The sequence below is a fragment of the Salminus brasiliensis genome, chromosome 16 (genome assembly GCF_030463535.1).
Source record: "Salminus brasiliensis chromosome 16, fSalBra1.hap2, whole genome shotgun sequence".
NCBI lineage: Eukaryota > Metazoa > Chordata > Actinopteri > Characiformes > Bryconidae > Salminus > Salminus brasiliensis.
In genome coordinates, this window is record NC_132893.1 from 25,178,623 (window position 1) to 25,199,171 (window position 20,549).

Below are 20,549 nucleotides of genomic sequence, written 5' to 3' on the forward strand. Positions count from 1 at the left end.
ACAGTGTATAATTGTACTAAACTGAATGTGTTTGCATTAAATAATTGTTACAACTACACTGAATTTCATTGCCCAGGGTCTTTACAGCAGAGCGCTTGTATTTCCTACACATGAATCACATGATTATATTGGCAGGACAGCCAACAGATTATAGGACAGATTACATACAGGACAGATTATATAGTAAATCTGTAAATTTTAAACAGTGCAATACTGTACATAGAGACTATGTGTAAGGTATGTGTAGTGTGTATAGTATAGTAAAGTTAAAGTGTAAGGTGTAATGTGATGTGATAATAAACATGGTTAAATCCCTTCATTCGGGAATGCCCTGCAACATCATCACGTAAGACACGTGTCGTGTGTGACCACTCCTATGCTTAATTAAGTAATTAACAAACTAATGAATTGCAGATACATACAACAGCTTTGTATTGTGTTTCTATTGTGTTGTACTGCCTGTGATGCTCTCAGGTAACACTCCAGCTGCTTCAACCCCTAAGACACATGATGACTGATGAGTAAAGTTTACGGTCAATTTCCTGTACAGTGATAAAGCATTACTCACTACCCCCTGCGCCCTGAACACTTTCACTCCTTATGGTTTAAAATCTCACTTAAAATGTCTGAATTCCTTCTGGGGTGATTGGAAAGCACCTCTAGAGTCTCTAGGAGAAATTAGCCCTGCCTATGCAGTAAGCGTTAAACATGTAGACTGAATTGTTTACAATGTTTGTGTAAAAATATTATTATATAAATATTATAAACACATTTCAAAATGTGTTAGATTAGGCCCCGCTCTTCCTGTTTTTTTTTTTTCCAACCGGCTGTTGCTAAATCTACTCAAGGTATGCCTGCACCAAGCTAACGAGTTACAGACAGGGCTAGATATTTTGAAATCTGCTTTTAATTGGGCTATGTTTCCCTGTCAGCGCTGAGAACTTAAGAATGTAACAACACACAAACTGAGTGCTAAAATGTTCCTAGATTTTTTTAATACCCATGAAAGTACGGTTCTCCGTCTACTAAATCTCAATTTAACCCCTCTACTTGCACCCTGTAGCCCTCCTCAGACTTACTTCTCTGTGGTGTGGGTGGCCCAGGTTCTGCAAGTGTGAGAGACTTCAGCAGGGAACTTCCACACACTCACCCTGATGGAACACCCACAACGCTCTGCTGCTCCGTGCCTCACGAAAAACAGATCACCACCCACTACAAGTTCAGCCAAAAACAATATACAGAATTTTGCAGAGATGGCATTAATATTGTGGATATGCTCCACTACTTGACAACGCTGCACTGTCCAAACTGTCCAGGAGTGATCTTGTACTGAAACACTGCCCTCTTTGACTTTTGGACCTTCTCTTCTTTTTTCCTTGGATCACTGACCCTTCCCTGTGTCTTCTTCACTGCAGCACAGCTTACTCGTACTGTTCTGTGGGCAGCTGTGTCTAAAATGAAACTGTAATTATGTTCTATAGCTGGAAATTGTTTGCGAGTTGCATGCAGGAGCACTTCTTCTACACATTTATACACAGACCATTGTCTGTCTCGCACAACCACAAACATCCTAATGACATGGTCCCAGATTTTTATTTACAGAGTACAATCATAAATACAAGCACCTTAAACCACATACAGATATGTACAGGGGTAGTTTTAGGCTCAGATGTTCCATAAATCTGAGGCAGACTAGCTTTGCCCTTATTTAGGCTGTAGAAGTCTTTCCCAGGATGTCCTTACTGGATTCACCAAAAAGTCATGAGCTTGGAAAGTTCAGCTCAGATTCTCTACCCAAAAGTGGCTCCCAATCTTGATCCTGGAGTACCTGTCCTGTATACTTTCCCCTGCTTTAGAACACCATCCAACTAATCTACTTATTCTTGAGTTGAACTGGATGTTTTAAGGAAAGATGAACACTAAAGATCTGTTCACTGCAGGAACCTCATTAGGAAGCAGAAACTTTAAAGAACTCAGGAACGTTTAGGTGTCATTTTCACTAGAGGACACAGATCTGTGCCTGGGCCATTGTTCATATTCAAGAATAGGTACTTTTCTGTGGACCCACAAAACCTACAAAATGTTCAGGGTAGGGGTACTTCAGAATCAAGAGTAGGAACCACTGAAATACCCTGTAGCTCAGACAGTCGTCATGACCTTGAGGGATCCGGTGCGAAAACGCAGGATCTTCTTTTTGAGGGCATGGGAAGCTTTAATCTTCACTAAGGCTTTGGTCTGCAGTGGGGCTCCAGGGGGAGCAGGGGGTGAAGGCGGTGCCAGCTGGGGTGCTAGCTGCTGCGGCCACACCAGTCCGCCACTCTCATCCGAGTCACTGGACATGGAGCTGGAGCCTGGAGATTCACCCTCGCTTAGACTGGACTCCCATTCTGTAGGCCCCGGGTGCTTATAACCCCCCTCTAGCCGGCACGGCAGGTAGTCCGGAGAGTGGAGGATTGGATGATGCTGAAAGTGGTGTTGATGATGAACGTGCTGAGGAGCCTGGTTGTAGGAGTAAGGAGGCGGGGCAGGACGGGGTCTGCGGGGACGTCTTGTGACCTGCTCAGGTGGAGGAGGAGGAGGCTCAGCTTCATCCTGGCTGAGCTCCAGAGTGGAGCGCCAGCGCCGATGCCCAAGGCCACCTTGGGTGCGACGACTTTTGGGCTGGCAGACTCGGCCATTGTCCCGTTCCACCGTGCTGTATTTTCGCTCCGTTGCCCCCTTTTGGCCCAGCAAGCTATTTTCTGACTGTGAGCGGCAGGCCCTTCGGCCAGGCTTCTTAGTAGCCGCCCTTTCCTCTGTGAAACGGCACTTCTTTGGGACAGCCCTTTGCTTGGGCTGTGCTCTCTCTGGAGAGTGGGTAGGACGGTTGGCTTTGGAAGTAGAAGCAGGGTGGGCACGGTGTGTTTTGGCTCTGGCAGGAGCCCTGCACGGCTGGGCTGGGATGTACTGGGCATTAACCAGCTGCTCATCTGAAGAGGGTGAGTGCGGTACCTGGTAGTTTTGGGGCGAGTCTGCCTCGCTGCTGCTGGGCTCCAAAGCTCCGCAGGGAAAGTCCAGCGAAGTTGAGCGGATTCCAGCAAGTGCAGGAGGCCTGGGATAGTGCACAGGGAGTGACTCCTCATGAGACAGCCCTCCAAGTTGCTCCTCTTCCAGGCTATATGAGGCCCATGCTGGCGACGTTTCAGGGCTGGGTGAAGCCTTGCGGCGCTCAGGGGCAAAAGGAGGCTCCTTGCAGCAGAGGCTGCTCTGCCTTACCACTCCTCTGGCTTCAGGACTCAGGCTGGTTCGTGGTTTGCAATGCCTGGCATTCAACAGACGGCGCTGGATCAGGCCCACGATATAGGTCTCCACACGCTGAGCTTGCTGAAAGTCCTCCTCTCCTGCTGCATCACCTGCTGGCCAGAGCCACTGCTCCCCTTCTCCTCCTCTCTCTGCAACGGCCGTTAGAGTTGGTGGGGGAGCTGAAAAGGAGCGAGGAACCAGAGGACGCCCTCCACCAACCTGCAGTCCATCACGACTGGCTACACATGGGTCTCCTACAAAAGAAAAATCAAATCACACTGAGGGTGGGAGAGAAGAACAGAGCAACTTGAAACTATAGGTCAGATATGCAGCTAATTGTGGTCTTTTTAAAAAATCTGTTCATGTATGCATCTGCAAACATACACTATATAGACAACAGTTTTGGGACTGATCTGCTCATTCATAGTGTCTTCCAAAATCAAGGGTAATAAAAAGGAGTTTACTCTGCTTTTGCTGGACTAACTGTCTCTACTGTCAAGAAAAGACTATCTACTAGATTTTGGAGCAATACTGTGAGGATTTAATTGCATTCAGTGTCAGGAGCATTAGTGAGGTCAGAATGTTGGATGATTACCACCCCACCTCATCCCAAACTCCCCAAAATGTATTGGATGAAGCACAATCATTCCAGAGAACACTCTTCCACTGCACCACAGCTCAATGCTGTGCATCTCTAGTCCACTTCTGGCATTAGGCATGGTGCCAATCGGTTCATGTTTATCTGCTCCAGAGAGTCAGTCTATTGGAAGTACTTCTTTACAGGGACTAGACAAGCTGTGTGTGTGTGTGTGTGTGTGTGTGTGTGTGTGTGCGCGCATTTACATTCTGTGTCAGCAATGGGTGTGACTTAAGGTAGCTGAATGCATTCATTAGAAGAGGTGTCCACAAACATTTGGGCAGCGTATCAGAATTTCCCCAATCAGTGCATTAAATCACTGAAGCCTATGTTGTTACTGTTACAGCCAATACCACCAGCCATGTAACATAATGCTAAACAGCTTGAGTCAGCCTTCTGTGGCAGTTAGAACGTCCATTGAGCATGTGCAGGGGGAAATGTCCAAATGTCTGAAGGAGGAGGATCTGAAAGCAGCTCAAATAACCCAAAATGAGGTACAGCCAGAATCATACTCTGAAGCAGCTGCAAAAACTTCACATTCCATCCAAACCTCATCCGTCCTGATGCCCTGGCCCCTCAGAGAATTGGAGTGTAGCTCGAATACTGATGTGCTTTGATGGGGCCATGGTGACAGTAAAGTTTAGAAGGGGGAAACATGGGTTTTTACTGCCGTAATCGAGTGTTATCCTAATGTTTTCCACATAAACGTCGAACACACTTAGAGCTTCAACATACTGGTTTCTGCATTTGTTTCCATGTATAGTGCCTTTTTATGTCCATTGCTTGTTGGTTTCAAACAGAAGGCAACTGTCTTCTAAAGTGTCTAATGGATCTACTGGCCTAAACAGTGGAAGCTGTGCTTAGCATGTGCTTGTAAATGCATGTGTATACATAAATTAATGTGTGTCTCTGTGAGTTAACTGCTAATCACAATGCAACAGGTATTTGTATAAATGTTCTACTATCACTGACCAATCCCGGGAACAACCAACAAAAACCACAAAAACATTAAAAACACACTAGTTACATAACAGTACTGTGCAACATGCTGAGAAACTGTGTGTTTGCTGATACTAATAACCTATTACTTTTTTATTGGATTTTCTTACCAGTTAAGGCATTTGCCAGTTTTCTCCCACTACCTAGGTCTCCCCATACCACATATATATGGAAGAAAATCGATATATCGAAGCAAAATTATGTCTTGCAATGTTATCAATTCTCAAAAACAGTGAATTTTAATAAATAACTTTCAAGATTGGTGGCAGATGCTGGCGTTGTGTTCAAATCCTGACAGCTAGATAGCAGTGTTGTACTTGGCCTTCAGATCCCACTGTTCTGATTGCTTACAAGGTCAACTTTTCCTATGATTTTATGCATATGATGGTGTGTTTTTCATACTATGACAGCCCTAGTGAGTCTGTGTATCCTTTCACTTACATAGAAGGCCTTTCTGTGTGTCCCGAGCGTGTGCACACAGTGAGTGCATGTCCTGAGTGTGTGCATGACAGTATCGTATCGCCAGGTTCTTACCAAACACAGCCCTAATATCAGCACTGGGAGGACCAAGGCTAACCATCTTTTCCAACTTTTAACCTCTTAAACCCTTAAACTGGATCCACTGGTGGTTTATGTATTTTTCCCCCACTGGTAAAACTTAGGAACAACTTATGTCTGCATTGCATTGCTTTACATGGTGTTACTGATTAGTAACACATCACTGGACAGCTCAGTGTGCTTTGACGAGAATGCTAACTGTCAAAGATCTAGGGCAGTGGTGTGTTTTTGTTTTGTAGTGCTTGTTTGTAGTTATTCATCACAGGGTTGTGGGTTCAATTTATGGGTTGTGGGCTCGGTACCCATGTCTGCTAAGCTGCCACTGCAAAATACTTAACCCTCCCTGCGCTATTATTACACGTATGTTCTCTGCACAGGGATAAGGGATGTGATAACTTTGAACATTGACAATAAAGGTTATCCTACCCTCCTAGAGAACAAGGCCAGTTATGCCCTCTTGGACTCCCAGACACTGATGGCTGTGCCATCACCAAACTCCAGACCATAAGGACAATTTCTTTATATTGTGCTGTGAGCATCCTGGCCAGTCATAACACATATTATATTTACATGCTCCATCACATATATCTTCAAGCACATCAATCATGCTTAATGTGTTATGATTATATTACAAGGCACATGTAGCAATTAAAGTGCAGTATGGTATTTTATCAACATCATGCAGCCCTAGTAAGTGTGTGTATCCTTTCACTCTTACATAGAAGGCCTTTCTGTGTGACCCGAGTGTGTGCACACAGTGAGGTCTCAGTGCACTGCTCTTATGACTAAACAGGCTGTGTGTGTGTGTGTGTGTGTATGTGCGCTGCCTGCAGGTCTTTCAACTGAGGCAATTACAGAATGCTACAACTTTAACCCCTTAACAGAAATTAAGTTTAAGAAAAGACTATTAAGGGTTAATTTGTAGCAAGCATATAGAATTAGGGTGAGGTTTCCAGTGACTGTCCGGGAGGGTGTGCCAGAGGAGAGAAAGAAAAGGGGGGATGGGAGAGAGAGGGATAGTTGAAGTCGGCAGCTCACCAGCACACATTGATCTTTCACTGGCACTGCATGATCTTGTGGGAAACGTAGTCCTGCTAGGGTGCTCACTTGAGTCCAGTGGAGACTGACCTTCACTCTGCTCATAGAAAGCTGACCACAAACACACACACAAACACAGAGTCAAGAACAGTGTGGATAAAACCTGATCTGGCCAAACTATTCATATTGACCATATATTCAAACCCTCTGCCTTGTAAATCCACCTTGCTGATGTTCAGTTAGAGACCCTCTGTATTAGAGGCCATAGAGTTCGCTGTTCATCTGTTCATGCACAATTTGTTTTGGACCCTTCCTCATTGGTCAGTTTCTGACCTCAGAGGAGGTCTTAGTTGAGCTGTCAGGGTGGCGGATCACATTCCACCAGAAAGGTGCACTGACGTGTGCAAAAAATACAGTAACACTGCTGTGTCTGATGCACTCACACCAGCACCACACACACACATACTACAATACCACTTGCAGGGTCAGTGTCACTGCTGTGCTGAGAAAGGCCCACCCCCAAATTATATGAATATTGATGTCATATAAACTGACCAATGAGGAAGGGAGTGTCTGAGAAACTGTGCAGATAAGAGATGGGCTACAGTCTGTGTTTGTAAAGGCAAGTGCTTCTAATGAAGAGGAATAAGAGCTGCAAGGATCAAACACACTGACAGCAAAGTGTGTTTTAAATAAATGCAACCATTTAGTTAGATAAGCACAGTGCTAATCAATAGGTTTGTCAAATTTTGGGAAACTGTCATAGCACACCATAATATGCATAAAATCTGAGTAAAGAAAATCAGAACAGTGGGATGTGAAAACAACACCACTTGCTATTTAGTGGTCGGAGTTTAGACACTATAATACAGTAATACAGAATTCCATACAATACAACTTAACGAATTGTTACATCACTAATTAATAGAGTAATTAATGCAGAGAGCTATAGTAGGATTTAAGTTTAGAGATGGAAAATGCAGGTCCAGAAAGTTGGAACAAAATCTCAGGGCAAATTTTTATTTTCTGAGATGAACAAGATATAACAGGGTAAAGAAGTTATAACAGGGTGGTAAGTAGAGCTGTACCTGAGCTTGCACCATCTCCTGCATCAGCTGGGTTTTCCAATAAGCTGTTATCTGTATCCACCCTCAGTTCTCCTACCTGCTGCTGAAGAACCGCCATCAAGCCCTACACACAAACACACACTTAGTAAAAAAGAAAAGCACTAAACAAAGTCCATCATCCCCTCTAAATACACTCTAACAAATAATGGGGGAGGTGCCTCAGACTCCCTGAAGAACCTTCTAAGCCTAAGTCAATTTAGGAGCCTCTTCGTATTTGTATTTGAGAGTGTATGAGGCGGATAATAAAGACCGTAGATACACAACATACACAATCCAAAAAAAAAAAAAAAAATTATATGCATGCAATAGACAAAAATATTCTTTCCTACTTCAAACAATATTTTTAATACTTTCATTACGTTCATTGTGTGAGCAGAAAGCTAAAAGCAGAGATGGACAAATCACAGAAAGCAGAGCGGTTGCTGCTGCTGCTGCAGCTGAATTCTAAAGAAATTAATGTATTCAAAGAGAGGCACTGGGCCTACTATAAATACACTGCTTCAACAATGAAGCCTGTCTGATTCTGCTTATTTCATTACTTTAGAGGTCTGGCGTGTGTGTGTGTGTGAGTGTGGCGACTGTACTGAGGTTAATGACCTGCATGTATGTGTGTGTAAAAAGCTGTGGGACTGCCAGATGAGTGAGAAAGAGAGTGTGACTCAGGGTGGCATCCCTGTCACTGTGTCCAGCCATACAGCGCTAGAATGCAGGGAGGCTGTCTGGGAATGAAAGGAACAGAATGCTCTGTTTATGAATGAATGGGAGACTGTGTCTCCGCCTTACCTCTCAAATTAACTTTACTGACTTTGTCACCTGATTGCTCTTTTCTAAATGTCTGCAGGGCTGTCTGGTTGCTTCATTCAGGATGGTGCTACAGCAACATGGCAGGCATGGTCAACAGTGGTGTAAATGTTGATCAAAAAATAATCAAATTTAACATCAGAATGGATTTGATTCCATTCAAATCTTGCTATTCTAGTTGGTAATAAAATAATACATCAAAAATACATCATTTGAAAATACCACATTCACACTGTGTATTCTACATAGTATGAATGTTCAACCAAGAACTGGCCAAAAGAAATGGTTAAATATTACTTAGAATAAAATCATATTAATCTTCTTCGCTTAAATTGACATTTTAGAGATAAAGGGTTTTGCTATGACCATACACAGTAAAATGTCTCCCCTAGAAAGCTACTGCTACACCCACACCCACAAACATCCGCGCTCCGTATTAACAACGCTTAAGTGCAAAATGACACGCAGGAGTGAGAGGACACATGCAGCCCATAGGAACTGAGGGACTCGTAAAAAGTCCCCAAGGGCCTCCTGGACTGAACTTGGGCATCGGTTTTCACTAATGTTTCACTTTTATCCATATATTTCCCAGAGGGTGGTTGTTTAACGGTTCTTTAGTAAAGACAATAGTTCTATATAGGACCAAAAACACACAGTGAATGCAGCCATTTACCTAGTTTAATGTTTTTTTTTTCTGTGATGGAAAACATCTTGCATATGTGTCTTTAAAGAACCTTTCAAATCTTAGCAAGCTGCTCAGCAAACGGCTGCTTCAAATATGGTTCATTGACCCTGTCTCTGCTGCCTGAGCATAAGAAGTGCATCAGATACTTTGGATATTGGCACTGTAGCAAAAAGAAAAGTAAGCCAAGTCAAACTGCACATTTCCATCAGATCAGAGCCTACCAAAAAACCAACAAAAGACAATATCTATCACACTTGTACGTATTTAATCAAGACTGATAATTATTTAATACAGATGAGCTGCACATCTGTGCAACAAATGAAAATGAAGACTTGCTTCATAAGCACATCAGATGGTGGAGTAGTTGCTAAAAAGTTAATAAAAAAAGAACAAGCTTAAACCCAAAAATAAGGTGCTTTGAATTTATAGAGGGGGGTATGTACTTCTCTCATTGTCTCTCTGGGGAGGTCAGCTTTGTTTGCGAAGTGCTGACCACGCTCGCTTGGCTGAGGCAAGGAAGGGGAGCTCGAGAAATTTGGCCTGGAGTTCTGGGGGGCTTTGAGCTGATGGAACTTGAAGCCAGACCCCCCCACCTCCCCACCCCCCCTCCTTTTTGCCAGGCAAAGGTTAAGCATTGGACCACGTGGAGCCATGTGGAGGCTGTACCATAGCCTTTTCAAAACAGTGCTTTAATAGATTTATTAATTATTAAATAGATTAAATATAGGAGTGAATAAGAGTGAATTCTGTGACTTATTTCTCTCTGCTCTATGTCTTAACTTTTTCTTTACCTGAAAAATGCTAATACTACCACATGCATAGCACAGAACTGCAGGCCCACTTACTCTGACTGACAGAAGTGTTAGCCTAAATTAGCAGACCATGCCTTGAAAAGCTATGAAAGCAATGCAGTTGAATTCCGTTAAAAAGCTAAAAAGCTTCAGAGAAACGGGTTCAGAGATGTATTAAAAATGAAGAGCGTTTCAGCTTTTCTGAAGTGTACTTTTCTCTGTGCTTCCACTGCAGCTATGGAGTTATGGACTTCCATGCGGAGTGCTCATGTAAATGAGCTAATGCAAGTGTTGGCTTAAGCTCTGCGGTTAAGGGGCTCCTGTGAAACCACTGCCTCAACGATCATTTGTTCCTCTACAGAGCTTCTCCCATCACATCCTCGGCAGAGCCACACTGCTCTGCTGTTTCCAAACACTCACACTGCTACTCTCAGAGACACGCTGACTGCAATGAAATCAGGTACAAAAACATCTCAAGCAGAGTTCCCCTTTTCCCTTTTAGAACTGCAGCGGAAATGACTTCCAGCATTTGTTGGCACAGGGACTGAAGGTTGCTCTTTTTTCATTACTTTTGGACTAAAATGGCTTAAAAATTAGAATAAAGACATACACAACAAAAACACAAAAAGAGAACCCAAAAAGTGGAACTGAGTAGAACATAGATACTTAATACACTCTATAACTCTATAATAGTATAAATAAAGAGTTTCACTATAGCTGGGATCTGGGATCTCTGGGATCTGAGTTAATCCTGTTAGTGATGCTAGGCAAACAGTTAGCACACTCACTAGAGGCAGCCAAGGCCTAAAGATTAGAAAAGCAGGCTTAGGACTGGAAGGTTACCGGTTGCTTCCCCTGGGCTGACAGGAATTGGGGCGCTGGTGTGATGGAACAGTGCTTTCTCTTCCCTCAGCATTCATGGCTGAAATGCCCTTAGGCAAGGCACCTAAACCCTAATTGCCCCTTAAATGCTTCCTACTGGTCACATATGGAGCATATTTTCATACTGGCCCAAAAACAAGGGCTTAGCTGCAGTTTTTTTTTTTTTTTGCATATGCAGCCAGGCGACACCTCTTCCCTTAACTAGACAGACTGGGGATCAATTCCCCAACCAGACAAACACACAATATCAGCAATAACATTCCTTTCCATTCCACTATGTAAACATGGTTAGAATGTGTATTGTTAAAAGTTCAAACAGCTGAAATGGAGGTTTTGAATATTGCTTTTGTTCACCTAACCTACATTATATGTCCAAATGTTTGTGGACACCCCTTCTAATGAATGCATTCAGCTACTTACAGATAATATGAACCTATTAGCATTGCACCTAATGCCAGGCATGGGTTAGAGGGGTATAAAACCGCAGAGCATTGAGATATGGAGCAGGGAGTGAAGCAGTGTTCACTGGAACTCATCCAATACTTTTAGGATGAGTTGGGGAGTTGGGGATGAGGTGAGGTGGTGATCATCTAATATACTCACCTCACTTATGTCACTGACTGCACTGAAATCCTGTAATGCTTCAAATCTAATAGAACACCATCCCAGGACTGTAGAGACAGTTACAAACCCCATATAGTCCATATAGTGTATTTATTTTGCTTGGCTTTCCAAAGTATTGATTGAGTTGAATAAAACAAGTTAAATAATTTGATACCAAATTAAGTATCATTAGATGTGAAGTACTCATCAATGACACTGTGTGCCCTCATCTTAGTTTGAGCTAAACTCATGTTCACAGTGTAAGGAAAGAAAATAAATCTGAATGAATGGTTCAATGAATGCACACAAATGGTTTGAATGCACACAATTTTCCTTTACCCCAAACACTGCTTGACCACACACTGGTTTTAGTGACAGTCACTTAGAATATATCAGCCCTGTAGCTCTACTAAAGATTCTCGTCTTGGCCAATCAGCCATGTCTGAGATAAGGCAAAAATTCCTTGTCCTTTAATGACCCAATCAGCAAATCTTACAACATATCTAGTGCCGGTCAGCAGCTCTGTTGCTGTTGTAGTGTACTGGATACCATTCAGTTGCACCCAACGACTCCATGGCTCTACTCAGTCCATGATTCTCTACCAAAGAATTCAACGTACAGACAGAAATATGCAGAACAGTGCAACAACAACAAGCTCTTATCAACACTTGCAGATTCCATCACAGAGCTGGGCCCATGTATGGTGTTGCTGGCCGCTGACGAAAGACTGTAGTCGTCAGTGATTTACAATTTGGCCAACGTCAAAGCATTGGAAATTCCTTGGTGGCAAATCCCATCTACGTCAACAGAGCACTGAACAGATGTGGTGAAACTGACAGAACATTATTGTGATGTTATGCTGCAGGCATATCACAGAAAACATGGCTTTGTTGATGTATGGATGATGGATATTGAGTAGATGGAGGAATGACCAGATTCCACCACAATGTGGAGATGCATGGAAAATTCACTCAGTCAAACCCCTTAACATCGTATTATTACTATTAACATCCTATTATTACTAGTTTTACCATCTGTTTGACTGAATCTTAGAGTTGGCCAGAGTCTGAACCATGTCTGTAACCCTAGCCTCTACCCTAGCCCAATATCCTAACACCCCTATCCCCCTGGCCCCAGACAAAATCACCCAAAGCCAGTTAGCTTAACCAGATGATGCGATCACACATCGTCATGGTAACAGCACGAAGGTCAGCATGGAAAAAGAGTGAGAGGATGGCACTTGCACGCAAGCAAGAACAGTGCAATTATCATCTCCCTGCTTACTTGCTCTCTCCTGCACCTTTGGTGTGAAGCTGGGAGAAGCGCTGATGTTGGTAATTAGAGCAGCAAACTAACAGCTACAGCACTACTCTCTTTTCTGGACAGCGCTTAAACACTTGCCTACAGAGCCTACTAGACAAGCTGGGGAGGCTTAGAACTAGGTTTGGAAAGATATGAAATGCCGCCAATGATCAACATTTTGCATTTTTGCATTATTCTAGTATTGTTCAAATATCCAAAAATGCTTAAAAGCACTAATACACACTTAAACAGGTTAATTATATTGACAAACATCCATCAATTGTATTGATTTATGGCACCTAATACCGACAACAAGTTAAATTAATATAGAATTATCACCAACCTACTGCTATTTACTGTTCAGATTTTATACACGTGAGCATAATTTGTTTTGAAGTGTTAAGTTTTAGACAAGTAACCATAGTATAAAGCTGCTAAAAAACACAAACTTGGAGTTAACACCAATTTTTACTTTTTACTCTTTACTGCTTATTCCAACAGGCGTCAGTAATGTGGTCGTCTGAGTTTGTACAGTGTGGTGTTTGTTGACCACTAATCTCCTGATCACCGAATTGCCCTGACTGATTCTAAGCACCACAGCATTTGTTCAAATGATTATTAGTATTACGGCACTGAGGGTCCTCCAATGGTGTCAAGTAACAAAGTATGTGCATCAGATTTTTTTTTTTTTTAATTATAATTTAATAAACTATGGACACTTTACACATTTTGTTAGGCCTTTTCACTCAGAAAACCTAAGGTTTATGGCTGATTGCGATTCATTTGCACTATCACTGCTATGCACTATTAAGAGAATGTTGATTCCTAGGCCAAATGGCTGTATTTTGTCTTTGTGGTTTATCGTGAAATGTAAATGCTCATTGTTAATAATGAAGAACCATGAATATTAGGCCCAGTTCAAATCTTGGTGAAGACACTCTATGCTTGACTTGAATCTTGTAACAGCCACTAACATGTAGTCCACCTTGTATATAGCAGTTTAATAGTGACTGTTTCAGTAGGGAGTACTGGTACTGAACTCCCAGTCTGACTGCCATTCGTATTCACATTCAGTGATGTAGAACTTCCAAGAGTGACTATTTTTCATACAAAGCTGGCTCCACACTGGAAATCAGAACGTGACTGGTTGACTCTTCTGCCAGTTCCTAATTATTTTGGTGGTCAATCTCATGCATTATGTCTTCAATTTTACCAGTAAATATCTGACCAATGGGAGAGCTTGTTTACCTGTGTATATTGAGAAAATAAAATAAATCCTAACTGGAGAATTTTCTGTTGAGCATCTAACTCTTTTCTTGCCAACCAAAACTTCATACTCATTATAAGACTAGCACTGTACTGCAATCATATAAGCATCATTCTACTGAATTAAAATAAACTAAAATGATTTTTAGCCCAGAATTCCTCATTCCCCAGAAGTGGTGTTGAGAAGGAGTCTCAGAAACACCACCAAGTATTCAAAGCCTGTAGAACGAAATTATGTTTGGGTCGGGCCTGCTTCTGTAAGTCCCACTCTGTTTCTACTCAAGAATTATGAGAAACATTTATGATAACTGACACCCGACTAAGGAAATGATAATTACTAGCTACAGGGACTCATAACCCCTCACCCAATAAATGCTGAACAGGGATTTACGAACAGTTTGCACCAAGGCTCATTGATCCTCATGGAACCCACTAAACTAGCCACAACATCTACTGCCTCTTCCAAGAGTCATCAATCAAAACACACCAACACTTCACCCCCAATTTACACACACAGTCACACTCACACTCTCCAACACCCCTCAGCAGCTGGACATGAGAGGGAATGCTGATGAGGACTGCACACGGCCGACCGCCACAGTTGCTCAAAGAGGCAACGTGCTGCACAACGCACATGCATACACACACACACACTAACACACTCACAAACCCGCCCACACTTATGCATGGAATCTGGACAGTATGACCGGTGCTTTCCCAGCTGTTGCTTACTGTCAGATGGCTGTCAGCACCATGATTCCAGGAATAAACCGGGGTGTGTGTGCTGAAGCAGAATGCCCAATGCCTATCTTTTCTGGCCTTGATAGCCTCTTGGGCCCCACACATGCATAGACACACAGACACACACAAACACATGGCAGCTTGCTGGTACACAGACCCCCCACTTGTTTCCACCAGGGCCTGTCACACACTCAAACAACAAGATTAAGCTGTTGGAGTCATCCTTCTCTGCCTGCGAAAAGATAAACCCTATACAAGTCCTTGAACACCTTTATATTTGGCTATGAGGAACATACTGCTCTGTATTAAATGTAGTGTTATGTGCCATGTTATAAGTATTCAGTGCCATGACTGTTGTTCTTAATCAATTAACCTGACCAATATTAAGTTTAGTTCAACATCCATGGGTTATGTAAAAGACAAAGCCTGCCCAATTCTTATTTTAACCCTGGAATGTGGGCTGGGAAATCATGAAGATTCTTGAAAGAATTACTAGCAATTTCAACTAAATGGTGCATATAGTAGATTTATTTTTGTGAGCCCAGCAACAGTAACAGGCCTGGATGACAACTAAAGTATATGACCACAGCAATGGTGAAGAAAAACCCCCTTCACATCATCTTGTTAAGTCAAGAACACTCAACGATGTAGGTGTGCCACTGTCAAAGTCTACAATCAAAAGACTCCTTCATGAACGTAAATACAGAGGGGTATACTTTAAGAACCAATACACTGATAGCACTCAATAACAAAGGTCAGATTAGACTGATAGGAAACATCTAATCAAATATCATGTCACCTGTCAAACAAGGTGGAGGCACAGTTATTGCATGGAAGTAGTGGGATGAATTCTAAAGTATATATAACGTCTGCTCATATTCAGTCAAATGCTGCAAAAGTGATAGGATAGGTGCTTCACAGTCCAGGATTAAGTAGGTTGGAAATGGTTCATAAACACAGAAAATGTAATATAAATATAAAAAAATTAAGATTTTTAAGAATTTAAGAATTTAGCTGCTTTTTAAGATTTTTCACTACAGCTACTGGACTGACAATATATGGTTGATGTAATTGATCACATGACCAAAGCTGTTGCTACAAAAGTAAAGGTACACTGTTAAAAGTATACGTTCCTTTAAGTACTTTTGGAGGTTTCTCAAGAAAACTGTGGAGGAGCCTTATAGGGTTCTTTGTGGAACATTATAGAAAAGATTTCCAGAAGAAAAAGGTTCCTTAAAGGTTCCTCAAAGCACCTCCACAGTATCAAATTGAAGAACCTTTAACACTTCCTCAAGGAACATATACTTTAACAGTGTACACTAGTACTAGGTGATCCTTTGTTTAGGCCTACATCAGTATACTTCTAATGGTATCACAAAACCATGTGAATTTAAGGAATTTAAGTCTTATGTTTCCTTTCTTGTGTTATTTTACGAGGATTAAATAGATCAGGTCATCTAAATAAGCACTGTCAGCTTCGTAACATTCTTTAAGCACAGAGCAGCTCTCAGAAACATGGGCTCATTAACTCCATCAGTCAGACTTCAGTATCATCTGATAACGTGATTATATGTAGGAAACATATTCATCAATGTCACCCAGCACTTGGGTCCACTTCAATCTCTCTCATTACTAACAGACTGTAAACTGCATGGTCAGTGAGAGTCCCTCATAAACACAACTGTTAGTGTGTGGTTTTACTACTCATGCCCACAATTATCCTCAGGTCAACTGTGGGTTAAACTCTGTCAATAAACCTCCTCAGAGCCAACGAGCATGCTGAGTGGGTAAAGGCCAGCATGTAGAAGCTTGATTAGCTTCTTTCATTTTATTCAAAAAGCATTACTTTATAGAAAGGTAAGGTCTTTGTTCAAGAGGACGTTCTTGGAATTAGGTCCTTCATATGAATGTCTATTTTAGTGAAATAACATTTCCAGGCAGAATTCTGAAGGAGAGTTTGGGATGGCGTTAGAGAAAGGACTGAGAGATGGAACAAATCTCAAAACCTCAGTCAGTGTAGTTTACATTGAACCCTAGTTTCAAAAGTTTCAAAATGGCTGACAGTAACAGGAATGTAATAATAGTAACTCTAGTATGATGGTAAAAAACTTACAATACATTTTATTTGTCTTATTAAATATGTTTTTTTTTTTTTAAATATGTATTTAATGGGTTTATGGCTGATCTAACTATATAATACACAAAGCTTTTCTGGTTCTGCTTTCAATGTTATGTAAAATGTAGAATGTGGCCAAAGAAATCAAGACAAAGTAAGGGCGTTTTCACACTTAGACTTTTTAGGCTAATTTGGACTCGTTAATTTGGTTCGTTTTCACCCATGGTGCGATTTGTTTGGGCAAGTATGAATACAGTAACCGCAATTTGATGTGGACCAAAACAACAGCAACAAGACCCTTGAAAAGAGGTGGTCTCGATCTGGTCCTATACAAACTCTCAAGTGGTTCGGTTATGGTGAGAGTGTGATCTGATCTAAGTCCAACTATCCCAACTATCAGGTGTACTCCGCAATTTGAGTTTTAAGTTTGAGCTAAACAGCTCCCATTGCCAGGTGCTAACCTGGTGTATTGCCCTTTCTGCCATTGTTCCATGTTAAATTGAACAGAAATATGCACACAGTCCACCGCACAGGACCTTTTCCCTATATTTACCTTCTTGCTTACACCTCAGACAGGTCTGACCAATAACTGAAGAGAAGGTTCATATGTGGTTGGTTGTAGCGCATTTTGGTAAGCTTGGATTCTTCCCAGTGTGCAAACCAACCAAACCAAGGGGAAAATGCTCCAAGTTTTCAAACTGTTAACTGATTTAGACCAGAGCGAACCAACTAAAGGTGTTAAAAAATAAAACATGCTCTAGCAGAGAGCACCTAGTAACTTCATTAGGTTCAGCTGGTTGAACAGCCTTTTTAGCAAATACATAAGCAACTTAAAGGTGCTAGAATAAGAGTTTGATGCATGAAAGTAAAAATCCAGCATAATCAAGACAGGGCTGGAAAACAGTATGTTATATTATGTAACAGCCTTGGCTCATTATGTTTTCACCCCCAAAGCTTAGATACACACAGCTCACTAGCAAAAGCCTTTCAACACCTACAGCTGCGATGTCTACAGTAAGGTAGTTCATACTCAGTGAACGAGAAAGCTAAAACCAGGTAGGCCAGGCCCTCAGAAACAAACTAGACTACCTCAGACTAGAGCTAACCACACATCAGAAGAGAAAATCAAAAGCTTTGTGACACGCAAGGAAGTTAAAATCAAGGAAATAAATGTGTATCTGCACTAGACTAAAAGCTAACCCACCTGACAATCTGGGTACAAGCTCTTCAGCTAGCTAACAGCACACTGCACTGAGAGGACCCAGAGAGGACAGCAAGACTGATAAGAATCAGGAATAATGATAATAATTTAGCAATATTCTTCTTACAGTGCACAGAAATTATGCTATGTGGCTCATGTGGGCCACGATGGTAAAATAAACAAGCCATTTGTTTTACTAGCCCACCAAAAAAATGAAGATCACTGTTTTATTCTTAGACAAAAAGCATTGATTTTAATGCACATGCAAAATCACCAAGTTCCAAGTCCCATTCTTACTATTTTTAACAAACTATTTCTCTTAGAATGGTTTTAAGGCGGATTATACGGTTATATGCAAAAATTTGGACTATAAGGATTAAGCCTTTGAAAGATGAACCACATATTAATAACTCAAATTTATTCACTAGAGCTCAAATGCAGTTATAATCCTTCTCATTTGCATACCTGTACACTTCAGGGCTTTACAAACCTCAACATTATTATTTTGTGGACACAGTTAGGATCAATGGGATTAAACAGGAGGTTTCTGATAAACTCTTTTAAGGGATGTCAATCCAGGATCAACAGTGAAAACTTTAACTTTAAAATATTAGTAGCTGCTTGAAATTTCTTTTTTTTTTTTTTTTTACTAAAAACACACACACACACACACACACACACACACATTGTACCTGTGTTGAGCTGTTCAACAAGACCCTTTCACTGCAGACTGACTCTCCAAACTTCAGTTAAGTTCAGCTCAACGTTAGTGGCGGAGTAAACTTTAGCTCTTGCCTCAGGGCTGGTTAATCTAACACAGAGCCTCTGATATTTTAATGTAGGTGTACTGGTTCTGGACTGACCAGCCTAACAAAGAACCGCGTTACTTCTCTACTTTCTTACCTGCTGTTCTGCCAAAGCCGAGTGTTCTCCTGCTCTGGCCGGGGAGAGGCTGAAACCGTGCCGGAGGAGCCCCCACGGTGGTCGCCCACACCCCGAGTCTATGAGAGCCAGAGCCCCCAGAACCAGGCCCTCCTGGCGCTCTTTCAGCACCTCCAGCTCCAACAGCCCCGCCAGACTCGCCTCTAGCCGCTCCTTATAGCGGCTCCGCTCGCTGGCCACGGGGAAGGAAAACGCTCGATGCATCGCTCAACTGTTCTTATAAACACACTGCGAAAAACTAATACCCTGTGTTTACACGTGCTACCCCCTGCCAGCGTTCGGGGGGTTAGTAATCATATACTCGCCATTTGTTTTTCCATCAGATTTACCGTAGTATCCTCAATTTGAGACTGGGTCCGAACAAGGACAAGCCCAAGACCCAACTCCGCTACTCTCAATCTCCATCTCTGCGCTGGACGAGGGTTGGACCTTCTAGCAGCTGTCAAATGTTAATTAGCATACTGCCTTCTCCCGTTCTTATTGGCTAGAGTTCTTCCCGCTTAATTAATATTCATAATGTTCCCTCCTCCTTGGTTTCTGGATTGGCTGGTGCGAGAGCGATAACTCCAATATGCAAATTAGGCTGGAGAAAAAAATGGGAGATGGCTTCTAACTGGAGAACTTTTGCACAAGTACTGATGTGAAGGTGGATGCTGCTAGCAGAGGTGGGCCGAGTAGACTACACCCGTGCTCAGTGACCTCAGTGACCCCAGTGACTAAAAATCATAAAGAGCAGAAGCTCAAAAGAACATCTGAACGCCCCGGGGTCTCCACAGAGCAGGAGTGAACTACAGCTCAGCTCTCTGTAGGATTTGCTTGGGCTAAAATAAGGTGAGGATCCTCAACTGTCAGAGGAGTGATGAGAGGTACAGGTGCTGTCAGCAGTGTAATTTGATGACAAACCCAAACAAAAAGGAATTAGTAACTAAACTAAAGTAAATGACTTCACTGTAAGTCAAGATTACAGTGTTTGTAGATTACATTCCTCACACATAATTCAACAAGTAAACTTCTATCGCTTGACCCAGTAAAGTATAAATACACCAATTCTTATAATAAAAGTGCACGAGTAAGAGAGACTAGTGATCTCCTAGCTGTGGGCTAATGTGCTTTATGCTAAATATCACCTTTTTCCTGTGCAGTGTTATTATATGTTCATTAATTATTAAAACTAATGTTTAACCATTACAGAAAAAAACTGAACTCATTTCCATCTGTATAAAGAGGTTTGGTCAATTTAAGAAGCACTTATAAGCATACAGTTGTTCTCACACAAAATAAAACATGCCACTCCAGCTTTAAAAAAGGGGCAAAAACCTTAACTTTCAATAGAAAGTTTTGGTGCATTTCTATTGATCCATTCATCATGAAAAACAAAATTTTTTTTATTAAACATTTTTATTTAAATGTAACTTTACTACGGTTTCTGAATGTAATGACTTGTCTGTAAAAGGCCATTAGGGTGCCATCTGAATGAAAAGTGCTCGATAAATAAAGGTCACCAAGACACTTAAAAAAATGCAATTTATACATATATTGTGTATAATGTATTTTTCTCACATACACACACATTATATA

General features: G+C 41.7%; 2 protein-coding genes across 2 annotated transcripts in view; both read right to left on the bottom strand.

The window, feature by feature from the left end:
- Nucleotides 1-20,549, bottom strand: part of vaspa (vasodilator stimulated phosphoprotein a) — a 212,962-nt gene that overhangs the window by 65,102 nt on the left and 127,311 nt on the right. The gene's annotated exons all lie outside the window — the stretch shown is intronic.
- Nucleotides 1,578-19,362, bottom strand: dact3a (dishevelled-binding antagonist of beta-catenin 3a). The gene is made up of 4 exons (XM_072658783.1): nucleotides 18,933-19,362; nucleotides 7,603-7,705; nucleotides 6,515-6,625; nucleotides 1,578-3,536 (listed from the first exon to the last, which is right to left on the bottom strand). The coding sequence occupies exons 1-4, from the start codon at nucleotides 19,173-19,175 to the stop codon at nucleotides 2,140-2,142; spliced, it is 1,854 nt and encodes a 617-aa protein (XP_072514884.1). The 5' UTR covers nucleotides 19,176-19,362; the 3' UTR covers nucleotides 1,578-2,139.